The 15,885-nt window shown below is 31.5% G+C and overlaps 1 protein-coding gene across 3 annotated transcripts in view; it reads left to right on the top strand.

Annotated features, from left to right (window-relative positions):
• ERC1 (ELKS/RAB6-interacting/CAST family member 1) overlaps positions 1 to 15,885 on the top strand; it is a 345,893-nt gene that overhangs the window by 204,049 nt on the left and 125,959 nt on the right. For 2 of the 3 annotated variants that reach the window (XM_051962823.1, XM_051962824.1), the window contains one exon: positions 5,149 to 5,280. The exons of the other annotated variant lie outside the window; for it this stretch is intronic. In XM_051962823.1, coding sequence (XP_051818783.1) covers positions 5,149 to 5,280 — 132 coding nt within the window. The remainder of the gene's footprint in view (positions 1 to 5,148; positions 5,281 to 15,885) is intronic. 3 annotated transcript variants of the gene reach the window in all.

Here is a 15,885-nt window from a genome sequence, read left to right on the forward strand (position 1 = left end):
AGTTTACTGTGAGCAGAGTTTGATGTGAAGAGAATGACCAGGAGCCAGTTACTAAGCTCATTGGGGAAAAAAGGGGGTATGTCCTGAACTTTAATAAAAAATAGCTACCAGAATATTTGTTGCTCATCCTATGTTCATGAAGAGTTATAACATCTAGCAAATTGATTTACATGTAAATTGGATTTAAGTGAGGAGGGCTGGGCAAAGTCATTCAGAGTTTGCTGGTCATAGAGTCCTAGGTGGCATATATGGATTGAATGAATCTCAAAGGAGGAGTAATAGAGAGAGAGAGAGTGGGCCTGGAAATGACAACAAAGAGCAAAGAGGATTCTAATTCCCTGATCTTGACCATTGTGTTTGGGGCAATGAGTGAAAAGTGCAACCAGGACTGGAATGGAAGCCAAGAAAGTTATCTTATCTTTAGGGACCCAAGTCCCAGGGAGAGTTGCAAATGAAAGAAACAGAAAAGTAAAACATTTGACAGGCAAGCAAATTCGTTACTATAGAACAGGCATCCCAGAAAGCAGAGTGGAAGGGGTGGATAGCTTTAGTGTGGGCTAATTTGGGGGTTGGAACAGGTTGCTTGAGAGGAATAGAAATAAGGGAATAGAAGTAGAGAATGAGAAAAGACTTTGAATAATAGCTGCTGGATGTTCTGAAATGTGTAGGATATAACCTAGTAAAAGTTTGTCCCTCATTTAAAGAACAAATTTGTATTGGTTATTAACATCTGTAGGTGGTTGATCCTCAAGGAATTGATGTAATGATGTTTCTCCTTTTACTTTCCATCAGTCCAAAAGACAAGATGGAATGATCTCTTATATAAAACATTAGCATGTGATGAAAAATAAGAAGGAAAATTTACACTTAATTAATTTAAATAATTTCTTTTAACCATATATAGGACAAATACACTTTTCATGCTCCTCTAATTTATTTGTGATTTCACTTTTTGTTTCTAAATAATTTATCCATTTAGATCTTATCTTGGTGTACAATGTGAGATGGTGAGTTGTTACCCCTAAAGCTTGGATCTTTGACTTCATTTAGATCTTATCTTGTATATTGTGTGAGATGTTGTTTTATTCCTAATTTCTTCCAAATGACTTTCCATTTCCCCCCAGCAATATTTGTATGGTCATTTCCCTTTTTTGAGGGGGTGAGGTGAGGCAATCAGGGTTAAGTGATTTGCCTAGGGTTACACAGCTAGTAAGTCTGAGGCTGGATTTGAACTTAGAGCTTTCTGACTCTAGAGCAGGGCTGTGCCACCTAGCTACCCCTACTGTGGTTATTTTATGCTGTGCATTATATAACTAATGTATTTAACCGATTTACTATTCTCTTTCTCAGACAGGACCAAATTGTCTTGATGATTGCCATTTTGTAATATAATTTCAAATCTGGTATTGCTAGATCTCTTTTATTCACAGGTGTTTTTTCCCTTGATATTTTTGACATTTCATATTTACAGTTAAATTTTGTTGTGATTTTTCTAGTTCTATAAAATAGTTCTTTGATAGTTTCATTGGTATGGCACTGAATAAGTAAATAAATTTAGGGTATTTTTATTATATTAGGTTGGCCTATCCATGAACCATTAATATTTCTTCAATTGTTTAGATCTGTCTTTATTTGTGCGAAAATTATTCTGCGATTGTGTTCATATAGTCCCTGGATTTATCCTGACAGGTAGACTCCAAAGTACTTTATATTGTATGCAGTTATTTTAAGATTTTGTTGTTTATATGATAAGCTATGCTGCTTCTTTTCCTATTATTGAAATAATGTAGCATGCCTGGTACAAATCAGACTTTTTCATTGTGAATTATTTATTCCTAGACTTTCTCTGGTAAAGTTTTATTCAAAATATTTTCATCATTATTGATTAATGACAATAATATATAATAGCAAAGTGATTTCTGTTACTTCATTGTTATTCAGCATTTGGTAGATTTGTCATGTGTGTTAAGTTGGTATTATATATTACATTACATTACATTATAATATTACAGTTGGTAAGTAACTTAAATTCTTTGAGCTCCAATTTTCTAAGGGGGAGGTGATTTATGAGATCATTTTTAAGGTCCAATGCATCTTTGTCATTGTTGGTATCTAGAACAAGATGGACTGCTCAGTGTCATAGGTTTCTTGCTTTGTTGGTTTAAAGGCTTCACAGGAACTATTATTGATTTTTCTTTGACAGAATTTTAATTTATGGGTGAGTAAACTAAATTACAAGACTAACCACCACCCTGTCATCAGAAACTGTTGTAGAATGAGAAATTTTATCTTTCCCATGAGGCTCTTTTTGTAGGGGCTTCAACTCCAAGAAATTCTGCATCACAAATATAAAATAATTAGGTTTACTTTTATAGTAGAACTCAAAAAAAAAAAAAAAAGCTGTTGCATATTCAAGTAAAATTCCAAATGAAATATATGGTCATTTTCCATTGGAATAGTTAGCAAACAATTAAAAAAATTTATTTTGGAACACCATTTTTTTTTATTTGAATAGGATTTTATTTTCCAGTTACATGTAAAGATAATTTTCAATATTTGTTCATTTTTTTGCTAAGATTTTAAGCTCCAAATTTGTTTCTCCTTCCCTCCTCAAGACAGCAAACAATCTAATGTAGATTTTATATGTGCAATCATTTTGAAAAAAAGAGAGAACAGAATGCTTTGATCCACATTCAATCTCTCTAGTTCTCTCCCTGAATGTGGATGGTAGTTTTCATGCCAAATCTACTGTAATTGTCTTGCATCTTTGTATTACCGAGAAGAGCTAAATCTGTTATAGTTGATCATTATACAATCTTGCTGTATACAATGTTTTCCTGGTACTGTTTGCTTCACTCAGGATCAGTTTATTTAAGTCTTCCCAGGCTTTTCTAAAATCAACCTGCTAATTTTTTCTTATGGAACAATAATATTCCATGACATTCATATACCATAACTTATTCATCCATTCCCCAATTGATGGACATCTACTCAATTTTGAAACACCATTGTTGTGAAGTATTACAAAGTTCTACTCTTTATTTCATGGACTTGGTTATTCAGACTTTTTAGTCATGTCTAACTCTTCATGACCCCATTTGGGGTTTTCTTGGCAAAGATGCTAAAGAAGTTTTTCCATTTTCTTCTCCAGTTCATTTTATACAAGAGTGACTTACCCACAGTCACACAGCTAGTAAGTGTGTGAGGTCAGATTTGAACTCAGGAAAATGAGTCTTCCTGACTCCGGGCCCAGCATTCCATCCACTGTACCACCCAGCTGCCTCATTTCTGGAATTCTCTCCCTATGAAAGTCTGAGTATACAATAAATAAAAGGGAAAGGAAACTATAGTCTCTCTTAGTAGGTTTGTTACTAAGTCTCAAAAAACAAATTAGAAGCCAAATTTTATTTATCCTTTCTATTATGTGTTCTGAGGAAGAAGATTATCTCTGTCTTCAATTTGCTTTGTGACTAGTCTGGCTTATTTTTGTTCACTGAAGATGTCTACTGACACATTCATTGTTGGTAAATTATTTATATCAATTATATGATAAAATGGGTTTCATTTTCTTCTTTCCCCCCCCTTTTTTGCCATTGTTATTTCACATGGCACTTGTTCTTTTTTTTTATATGGGGGAAAAAACTTTTGAAACTGATTTTTGTCAGTGTAACTGATGAAGTGTCATCTAATCAAGTGGGCTTTCTTGCTAAACTGACCTATGAAATGATATTATCATTGGTTTTATTCCTAGTAAATCAATTTAATGTTTCTATTATTTCTATTATTCTGTGATCCTTTTTAGCAGTTCATCAATCACTTTTTTACTGCATAATATCAGTATATTTTATCTCTTAATATTGTAATAATTCAGACTTTTTTCTGATATGAAAGAAGGGCCAAACATTTTTACACAGATTTTTTTCAGATCATGGGAGCACTGCACCCCGATTCCTGTGATATGGAAGGGATAACTGTATTCTAAGCCTATCTCTTCCTTCAACACTCTTCTCTTATATGGCATTCCAACACATTTGTCAGAAAATAAACATTTATTATGTGCCTACTTTTTGCTAGAGACGATATTAAGTACTAAGAATACAAATATGAAAAAGAAAAACAGTTCTTGCCCTGAAGGAGTAATATTGAAGCAAATGAAGAGATGGCTGACATGGGAGCAGATCTGTTTAAATAAGAGCCTTTGGGAAGAGTTTATTCTTTTTTTCATGCTTTATGCAGACCCCTAGCTCTCTCATAACATGTCTCCCCCTTGCCCTCTCGAAACAGAGCATCACCCAGAAGGAAGCTGTGTAATAACTGTATAATTTTTAAAGTATTTAAGTAAATCCACTTCGTCAGTATAATTATCTCTAAGTAACTTATCCTTTCAATATCAAATTCATGATCTGTTGCTTTACTATCTTGGGATTTGAGATCAGTTTCTGACTTTTTGATAGCTTTCTTATGACTCAATTATAACTTCAGCAGTATTGTGAACAGATTCCTTTCAGAACAAATAAACTTGCCTTCTTGATGAAGAAACAACAATAACCAGTAATAAATTGGTACACAGAGATCAAAATTCTAATTCAGATTTCAATGGAGGCTTTCAAAAAGCATACAAAAAAGATTTTTCTGGAATCATATGAAACTATTTATTTCCCAGATATCTTATTTTCTTTGAAATATGATTTTGCTAGAAATTTTTTTGTGAGAAGATTGAAAACTTTTAAGACCATACTCTTCTTTACCTTCACTTAACTTGACTTGCCTGAAAGAAACAGATAGATGGGCCTTCAATTTAGCTGTTTGTATTCCATTTCAGCTTGCTATAAACTCTTATTATGTGTTCCAAAATATCTACATTCCTTAAGAAAGAAACTCTGCTACCTATGCTAACACAGTTTCAGTGGCACTACTGCATCAAGCAAGTTCATCATCCAGTATATTTGTCTTTCTTTGCTTACTTGTCACTTCAGTCTTTTTTTACTTCCTCTTTCTTCTTTCCTTTTTTCCTGTGGATACTTTTTTTGCCTTCATTATTTCCTTCTACAAGGAAAGAATTGGTTTAGCCATTTTCACTTTCTTGAAAAAGAGGCTCTTCTTTTGGTCTACATTGGTCTACTTCATCCCTCTTCCATCATTTTCCAGGACAATCTCCGTAAGAAGGATGACAGAATTGAAGAACTAGAAGAAGCACTAAGAGAAAGTGTACAGATAACTGCTGAACGAGAAATGGTGCTAGCCCAAGAGGAGTCAGCCAGAACCAATGCTGAAAAACAGGTCTGCTATTTTGTAATTCACTGGCACTTCTGCTCAGTGAATTTAAGGTGCCGTTCAATTGGTAATTTATTAGTTCTAGGCAACATTTTATATTTTGCAGATCTCAACACTTGGCCATGTTTAAGTATTCCAGGGGTTAAATAAGTGCTCCAGAAGTTGGTGGAGGATTTCTTTAAATGTATGGAAATTTAAATATATATCTTAAGATCTTTAAGTCACATTAAAACAATGCTCTTCTCTGAGGCACTTGTTTCATATTTATCTGCATCTTTTTAGCTATTGGAATCATAGAAACTGACGATATTGAACATGGCGTTTTCATTGAATAGCATTTTGAATAATTCTTTTGCTTATGTAATTTCATGTTTATTACATTGTAAGCTCTTGGAGAGCAGGAAACATTTTCTTTTATTCTGTATACTCACTTAAACAATTAAGGTTCTCAGTTTATATTTTCAAAGCTTAGTTTTATCCAATTCTGCCATTTTTTTTCTGCATTAACAATAACATTCAAAGGGTAATTATAATTAGTAGGGCAAAGTAAAAAAGATCGAAATGCCATTATTTTTAATATTCACTAAAGGAGACTTAATTACCCTTTTCTCTTACTAGAGTTGATTACATTTGGGAATTTAATTGACTTTTATTTTTTACTTGATTTTGCTGCCATAGTTTGAGAACATCTTTTTGCAGAAAGTTGAGAAATAAGAAAGAAGGATCATTTATTTTTAGAGGCAATTTTATGCAAATAACCGCGCAAGGATGCTTTCTTCTGTTCATAATAGGCAACAATGAGACATTTGTTTTAGGAAAATTTTATCAGGTCTCAAAGTGAGTAACTTTCCTTTATCTGATTCTGACAAATGCTGCCTCCAATTCCTTTTTGAATAATTTCCTCCATACTAAGTAAATTGAACTTAGGTAGTGAAAGAATGGCAAGCAGCCATTGGTTCAGAACTGGAAGGGATCTCCTTTTAGCTTTATTTCATATACTTTTTTTTCCCCACATTCTTTACCTTCATTTTAAAAAGTCTATTTTTTTCTTTTTATCTTTTATTTTCCATATTTTTCATTGTTTAATGAAAATATTCACACTAAGGGTATAGATACATATACATAGATTTTATTAATTTAAATGATGTATTTTTATGTCTGTTCCATGTGTGTTTTTGTTGTTGTTGTTGTTGTTGTTGTTGTTGTTGTTATATTGGTCGCATAATGCTGTTGAGTTTGTTTATTTTTCAGACTTACTGTTGCCTGACCTGATTATAATTTGCTTTTAATTCCATGCTTTTTTTCCCTTGTTTATCTTGTTTTCTACTGTTCTCCTATTCCCTGTCTGAAGCTATTCAGTGATTTAGTGCATAAGACCAATCATTTGGTTTGTAAATGGTTCAAGGTATGAAAGAATTGCTTTTTTTGTTTCTGTCTCAGAAATTTTCTTATCCTCTTCCCCTACCTTGTTTTTATTTCCTTAGTCTCTTAAAATCCTAGTATAGACTAGGATCTATCCTAAAATCTAATATTTTCACTTATTGTGCTACTTAATTGGATTTCTTAAATCTCTTTAAAAAAAAAAAAAAGAAATGTTTGCAATTTTAGCCGAGATGGGAGTTGGGGTTGGACTAGGAAAAAACAATCCTAAGAATTGTATCAAAGGCCAGAAATTTAGCATTTGTACATAGAAGAAAAATTATTTAAAAAAAATTATTCTATCTTTGAAATGTGAATATTTTTGAATTTTCAAATATTATAAGTAGAAATATAATTTGTAGAATACTTGGTATCTATATTATCTCTACCTACTAAAAATTATATATTGAAAGGAATATCGTTTGCTTCCTAATAATTCCCTTATAGAATTATGTGTCTATTACCACATTGCTATCTTGTGTAAATCTTAATTGTGGCGATTTGTTTTTTGAGGGTAGATTGAATTTTTGGAAAAAAATTAAAACTTATTAAAACCTAAGTCTCATAAATAAGGTGAATTTTTAAGTTTAACGGCACTTTTTTAATTCTAAAAAACAAAGCAAAATAATACATGTAACTAGAAAAGTCATAAAAAGACTTCTTGTGAGCCTTGTCAGCTAACATTGATGATAATTTTGAAAAAAAAGAATTTCAACATGTTTTGAATTAATGGAAATTTAATGAAGTCTTTGGTGAAATGTTCTCGGTGACTACTTTGAGAAACAATATATTTTGGGTTTATAAGTTCTTATATATTCCTTTAAAAAATCAGCTTAGCCACATTACTAAATACAATGTTATCACCATCACAGAGTTGGAATTAGAATTCATGATATTTTTAGTTTACTGGCTAATACTCCAATGTTGAGCCATGCCCCCTCATCTAAAATCAGGTTTATCCTTTTATTCAAATTCATGCCAGTGTCTTGGTTTATTCTTGGGTAGCTCTGCCCTCCATAGGATTATGCCTCTTCATCTACACCTCCACCCTTTTCCACCTGCTCTGCCATTTTCCAAATCAAACTACCAGAGGTTATGGCTGAAAGGAGATAAGCCACTTAGCTGTGTACTTTTTCTTCTTTTTTTCTTTTTACCTCCTAGATTCCTTATTTTCCTTTATTAATTTTTAAATTTTTGTTTTCTTTGGTTACATGTGGAAATAACATTTTTGGGGGCTATACATGTACTTTTTTTTTTTTTTTTTTTAACACATTTCTTTATGAATTGTATTGGGGAAAAAAATCAGAACAGAAAGGAAAAATCATGAGAGAAATAAACATAGTAGATTTATGTTTAGTATCTATCCATAGTTTTCCCTCTGTATTTGGATGATGTTTTCCATCCAACATTTACTGGAATTGCCTTGGATCATTGAACTATTGAGAAGTAGCAACTCTGTCATAATTAATCATCACACAATCTTGCTATTGCTATATACAATGTTTTCTTGGTTCTGCTTGTTTCAATCAGCATTAGTTCATGTAAATCTTTATAAACCTTTCTAAAGTTAGCATATTCATCATTTTTTTACAGAACAGTACTTTTCCCTTACTTTAATATACCATAATTTAGTTCAACCATTCCCCGATTGACGGGCATCTAACTAATTTTCTATTCCTTGCAACTTCTAAAAGGGTTACTACAAACATTTTTGCACATGTGGGTCCTTTTTCCTCTTTTATGATCTCTTTGGGATACACGCTCAATAAAGACACTGTTGAAACAAAGGGTGTGCACAATTTTGTAGCCCTTTGAGCAAATCAACTATGTACTTCTTAGAGTCTTAAGTACATGTACTCTCTCACCTTCAATTCTGCCTTTGCAACTGTTCCCTGATAATTGTAATCAAATTGCCATCAATCAGCTAGTATTAAAAAGTGAGTGCCACTCACTGCTCTAAGTTTTAATGATAAAAAGAAAGGCCAAAAAATAATTTTTGCTAATATTCAGATGGGAGAGACAATGTGAAAATAGCTAGGTAAATAAAGAGAAGACAGAAGATAATTCTTCTGTAGAAACTAAGGAAATTAGAAAAAGAGACTGAGGAAATTAAGGGAAGAGGAAGCAGGGAGAACACTTCAGTTAGTGCAAAAACATAGAGATGGAATATAAAATGTCCTATGGGAAGAATAGAGAGTAGAAGTAGAGCGTGATATCTGGATTATATGTAGGGTTCAGAGAATGTGTAGAAAAGTAATGTGTATGCAGATTGGGAGGGTAGGAAGGGAGCTAATTTGATGGGCCTTAACTGCCAAACATTGGACTTGTTCTCTGATACTGGCAGTCACTGGAGTGATTCTATACGTGTGTGTGTGTGTTAATGGGTTGATCTACTTTTTCATTCATATCTTTGTGACTTATCAAAAGTCAGTCCCTTCCTATTTTTCCAATAAAATATTAAGTTCTTGAGGGCAAGGACTCTTCCCTTTTGTATTTTTGTATTCCCAGCACTTAGACTAGCATTTGGCATGTTTTTCTGGGTTCAGTGGTATAATATATTTAATTGATCTTATAAATTCTATAGTAATTAGATGGCTGCTTGAATAAAGAGCAAACTACTAGTTCTCACCAAACTGAATAATGAGTAATAAATTCAGTGAAAAATTGTAAAAGGTGAATTCTACCTCAGAACTGAAAAAGAGGTTTTAATAATGAATGAGGAAAAGTGTTTTTTTCATATTTTGAGGGGGGAGTCCAAAATTGGTTATCATAATTTCTTTTTATTCATTTTCACTTGTTTAATCTTTATTTTCCTTTCAATCTATAATATGGTCATATGGAGTTACCCTAGTTTTACTTATTTTATTTGTTCATTTGTTATTAAACAAATATGGGAAAGATAATTGCTGTGAAAAACAAAAAGAAAAGGAGTTACCATTTGTAAAAAGTACACTTCTGTTTATAATTAAAAGTTAAATCTTAGCTTAGTGAAGTACTTTTTAATTTTTATTTATCTTTAATACACATTGCTTTATGAATCAGGTTGGGAGAGGAAAATCAGAGCAAGAGGGAAAAACCATGGGAGAGATTAAAAAAAAAAAAAACAGAATAAAGAAGTAAACATAGCATGTGTTGATTTACATTCAGTCTTCTTAGTTCTTTTTCTGGATGCAGATGGCAGTTTTTTGTCCAAAGTGTATTGGGATTGCTTTGAAAAAATATATAGTAGTAAAATCAAAACTATACCTTGTTTTATTCACATGTTTTCATGGCTTGAGAAAATTAATCTTGAGATTATTCTCTTCAGAACAGATTAAAAACAATGAGAAAATTGACAATGATATATTTTATTATTTATAATTGTGAGTGGTCTTAATGAAAACAAAATTGTTGCAGAATGAATAAAGAAGCAAAACTCATTGATATGATATTGGCAGGAAGTATCCTTAATGTTATGTTTGCAGTTTAAAATTAAGAATTTGATCTAAGAAATATAAGTTTAACAAACCAAAGGTTTAACAAACAAAAATAAAGTTGGATTCAATCCCTAATTCATAAGTACCATAACTATTTGATAAGTTCATTAAAAGTTTAATAGTTACATAGGAAGATACAAACAAAATATAATAGTAGGCAGTTATAATAAAAATGCTTAGTAATCAAAATGGAATTTCAGAATCACAAAGAAAACTGAAAATAATTAATTGTGTGTATAGTTACATATATACATACATATACCTATACATAAACTTTTTAAGTGCCCACAAAATGCCCACAAAAATTTAGCATATAAAAGCTTACACATTTGAAAAGGCAGAAATTATATTCAATATTTTCAAATCAGAGTGAGAGGAAAACAATAACATTAAAAAGAGAAAAAGATATAAAACTGTATGTAAAGTAATGATCTATTAGAAAATTATCGTATTTTAAAAAGTATAAAGTAAATTGAAGCACATCCATGGGAAGACATGTTGTCAAACATATAGAATCCTGTCTGCAAATAGGAATGTTGGGGGAATGATTTCAAAGCTTATACAGGCTGTAGAAAAAAACCAATACTCTGTAAACAAAACCAAACCAAACCAACTACAACAATATTGACACACATCGTGTGTGTGTGTGTGTGTGTGTGTGTGTGTGTGTGTGTGTGTGTAGTTAAAGGTGGTTTTGGAAGCAAATTTAGTAAAATGAAAAAGTAATTTTAATTGTCCTTTTTCAAGCATAACAAAAGGAACAAAGCAGACATCCAATGGAAATATTAAAAAGCCAGTTATGGTTTTTAGGAAAAAACAGAATAGAAAATGAAAGTATTGAATTGAAAAATAAAACCAAGAAATATTTTTTTATAAAGACAAGCAAATTAGCAAAACAATGATAAATTAATTTTAATGGAAGATAAAATGCAAATCAGCACATAAAAATTAAAGAATAAAGAGAAAATAAATTTAAAATATTATTAGATTGTATCACAAGCTATATTTTAAGTTTTTTATTAATACTTTTTATTATTTACATTAAAATTATATTTTTGCATACTACTTTCCCCATACTCACCATTGAACAAGATTTCACAACAGAGAAAAATACCACATAAATCCAAGGGACAGTTAACTCATATGACAGCATATACAAAATTTCAGATTTGTAATCTGTCATTTCTTTAATCCATAACAAATAGAAGAAAATGTCATCTTTGAAATAGCAATTTGAAATTATAAATAAACTAAACTAGCCAATAGGAATTTGAGTATCTTTAAAATTTATTATTCTAAACTCTTGAGGGAAAACAACAAACTTGTCAGGAAATTGCCCCATTTAAACGTATAAACCCTTTGAGACAGCTAAGTGGTGCAGTGGATAGAGCATCAGTCCTGTAGTCAGGAGGCCCCAAGTTCAAATGTAGCCTCAGACACTTAACTGTGTTAACACCTAGCTGTGTGACCCAGGGCAAATCACTTAATCCCAATTGCCTCAGCCCCCTCCCACCCCCCTCAAAAAAAAATATGTGTACACATATACAGTACTTCATTTAATTAGATGGTACTTTACTTATTATTTGTTAAACTATATTCACTTTTTTCACTATTTAGTTGTTTAATAATATCCAATTATTAAATCTCACCAAAGGAGTATATGTATGTGTGTGTATATATTTTTTTTTTTTGAGGGGGGTGGGAGGGGGCTGAGGCAATTGGGGTTAAGTGATTTGCCCTGGGTCACACAGCTAGGTGTTAACACAGTTAAGTGTCTGAGGCTACATTTGAACTTGGGGCCTCCTGACTACAGGACTGATGCTCTATCCACTGCACCACTTAGCTGTCTCAAAGGGTTTATACGTTTTGGGTTGGGTTTTTTTTTTGGAAACTGGATTTTCTTGTTTTAATCAAGTTAGAAGCATAGCTTCCTCTCTGATTGTCATGGGAGCTTGCTTTTTTTCCCAACTTGGACTGGTTCTACCTATCCTTAGACAGCCTAGTAATGCTGCTCAGGGGAGCTTACTATATTACTATAGATTGTGGGGACACCTGATCCACTTAAAACATTGCAGCTCAGAACCCCCAAATGTAAGCATTCCACTTGTCTCAGCTTTCCTGGTAGCAGAAATTATAGGTATTTGTTACAGTGTTTGCTTTTACTTGACATAGCTTTGAAAATACTTAATAATTTCAACTTGATGACATCGTGGGAATTCAGTTGCGTCTCAAGAAATCAAACTAATCCACAAAAATCTTTTGCTTTATCATGTACTACCCATAAAGATCAAAAACATAGAACAAGTAACGACAATTATAAAATTAAAATTAGCGAAACAGACATGAATAATATGAGACATTTGTTTTTCATGACAGTTACTGTAATATAGTATAATATAGTATAGTATAAATATATAGTATATTTAGTATATAGTATATAATAGCATAATATACTATATAGTATATAAATATAGTATAAAAGCAATTCATTCCATATTAACTTAAATATTTGATGCAACAACAATCAATGCAAAGGTATTCCTTTTCAGAATTAGATGGAACACAGTGAAATTTTTTGGAAAAAAATTAATGGGCTGGATATCAAGGCAATATCAGAAATAAAAATCTAGTAAAGTTTTTTGCCTTGATCTTGTATTAAAGCACTTATCAAAACTCACTTGTTTTAGGAAAAGAAAAAAGAAATGTCACTGTGATAGAATAGAATCCAGATACCCAACCAAATGGTATATAAAATATTAGTGTTTGAAAAACCCAATAGAATTTTTATAAAAATAAAAACTGGGTCAGTGAATCTCTGCTATATGGTAGATTTAAATATAAAAAGGTTTTAGCAAGTCTATAAGAAAATAGAATGTTATATCTCAATGGTGGAGGGGAGATAGCTTGGATCATTTTGTTTAACTGAATTTCTTAATAAACTTTTATTAAATTGGTTTTTCCTCTCAAATTACTTTCCATTATCTTATGAGATAATATTGCCCATAATCTTTATTTGGAGATTTACTAAATTAAATTGTCTCTTCAGTTTTGTATGTCTTTTATGACACCTTTGTTCACTAATATCTTCCTTTCATAAATAGTTTATGTTTACTACTTCATTTTTATTCAGAGACAGAACTTAAAACCCTAATCTTCTTGGCTCTGGTGCCACAGGAGCCACCTGTTAATTAGGTTGCTGGGGATCTAATTCTGACCAGGAGAATAGATCTTATCATGTGATAGGATGATAATAATACAAAGAGATGGAGAGGGCAGTTACAGTAAAAACCTCTGAACCTCTTTTATTTCATTCCCCATACAGAATATATACAAAAGTTTGTGTTCCTTGAGTCGGTCAGTTCTTCTCAGAAAGTAAGATAAAAGTAAAGGCTGATTTGCAGCTTCTTAACTCTGTAAAAATCAAGCATTCTTTTAGTCTCTCAAATGTTCTGTGATTCCCAGCTGTGAGGGTTTGGAAAACCAACCCGCCCCTTAAAGGTGCAATCCCCCTTAACTCTTTACAGACTTTCTGGGTTCCATATTTAAGCGTGGGGCTCAACATCTTTCCTCTGGTACATACTGATTATGTGATATTGGAGAGATCACTTATCCTCTCCTGGTTCTAGGAAGGAGAATTCTGCAGAAGGCAGAAAGGGGACCATCTTTCTCCTGTAGCATGAGGTGTCTCACCAGATTTCCTGCCTGGGTGCAATTAGAGCTATATTTCCTCATACTGATTTTATATTTTTTTCTGTGATGCAGAATGATTTAACTATTTTTAATATCTTGTGAATTTCCACTCCAAGATATTTTGGCTATCTCTTTTAAAAACTAATTTGCCCCCAAATTGTGAAGTTTCTCAGATCTCATTTATTTCTAAAGATTATCATAAGATCTATGCAGTGAAACATAGATTGATAATTGAATTATTGTGGAAACTAATATGAGCTATTTCTAATTATAAGATAATTCTTTAAACATTTTTTCTAGTGGCTTTTTGTGAACAAAAATAAATTTTTCTGTGGGAGCACATCTTAAGAAAGCTATTAAAAATAAAACCATTCAGATTCAGATGATATTGGTTCATAGCAATAGATTAAAATCATTTCATTTTTCATTTCGTGTTCAAAGAAAGGTAATTACCATAGGCTTTCATATCAGTTTTCACATTCAGTGCTTTACTTTTTGAGGCCAGAAGCCCATACTTCACTTTCCCCCAGATTGTCAAAAAAAAAAAAATAGAATTTTATTACTTCAGTGGTGAAATACTACTTTACAAATGATAAAATAGCAAAATGTAAAAAAACCAGTCAATACATATTAATACATTAATAAATACACAATAAATTGTCTGTCCTCTTAGAATGTAAGACGGGGGTGTGAGGGACAAGGAAGGGAAGGATAGGAGAGAAACCACTGCTTTGCCTAAACATTGTAGGAGCTTTAACACTCATAGATTGGTTGTGTATTGATCCAGGTTAGCCTCTTTACCCAACTTTGAACTTTGCAATAATGTTTCTATTTCTATAAGCATATTATCCACTATTATTAAGTTAAATTCAGATGTAGTTGTTTCAATGTCTTCAGTGGTATAAAGAATTTATTTTTTCAAATCTTTGCTACCTTTCATCTTTTTGTTGTCATAGTTGGAGGTGTATCCTTCAATGTTCTTGAATCATTTTGTGTAACTGGGTCTCTTACCAAGCTTTTATTAAACTGTTTTTTACTCGTCAGTGCTTTCCATTATTTTGCAAGGTAATAGCATTTATAATCTTCAGTTGTTCTTTTTCATAAGATTTTACAAGGGAATTTATATTCTGAATCAGTGTTGGCCTTGACTAATGTATCATGGCATGTCAGTCAAGTGTTCTCTAAGATACTTTAATTTTGTTTGGAATCTTCATTATGGCAATTGATTTATATTATTAACAACTAAATTATACTGATTAATTTCTATGTGATAATGTTATGATGGATGTGTCCTGTCAAATTTCCTATTTTTGCTGTCAACAACTTATTTCAGTAGATCACATTGGAGTATTTAATTGCATATCCTTTTCTCATTTTTATTCTGTTTAATAAATAATTTTGAACTTTTTGCTGAAAAGGTGTCATTAAATTTTTTCCTGAGAATGTAAATATGATCTATTGCTACATAATTCTCAAAGCTTTTCTAATATGATAGAAGCTTGTAAAATTTGTATAGCACTAGTATTACTTTTATAAACCTAGACTCACACTCATGTTGTGATATAACTTAAGTGTAAATTTCTGAGTTTTTTATGGATATCTATAAATATATATTATTTATGAAAGTTAATCACATCTAGGGTTAAGCTTTCTAATTACTTTTTCTCTTAGTGCCTTTTCTTAGTGATCATTTTAAAAGTCTCATAGAATTTGCTTTATATAATAAATGTTCATAAAAAGTTGGATATGATGAAATTATATTGAATGAATTAAATTTACAGTAATAAGTCTATATCTTAATTGTCCTAAGAGTGTTCACTACTTGAAAAAACTTTACGGTAAATGTTTAGATAAAGCTGAAAATAATTTTGTAATATAGCCATTTTAAATGATTTAAGAAATCTGTGATCTTGTTTATTGGGTTTCTTAAAAATGGAGAACACTTGTACTTTGTTTCATTTCTTGCATAATTTTTTTAGTCAGCAAAATTTAAAGGTATCCTAAATTTTAGGGTACCTGTTAAAAT

The sequence above is a fragment of the Antechinus flavipes genome, chromosome 5 (assembly GCF_016432865.1).
Source record: "Antechinus flavipes isolate AdamAnt ecotype Samford, QLD, Australia chromosome 5, AdamAnt_v2, whole genome shotgun sequence".
Lineage (NCBI taxonomy): Eukaryota > Metazoa > Chordata > Mammalia > Dasyuromorphia > Dasyuridae > Antechinus > Antechinus flavipes.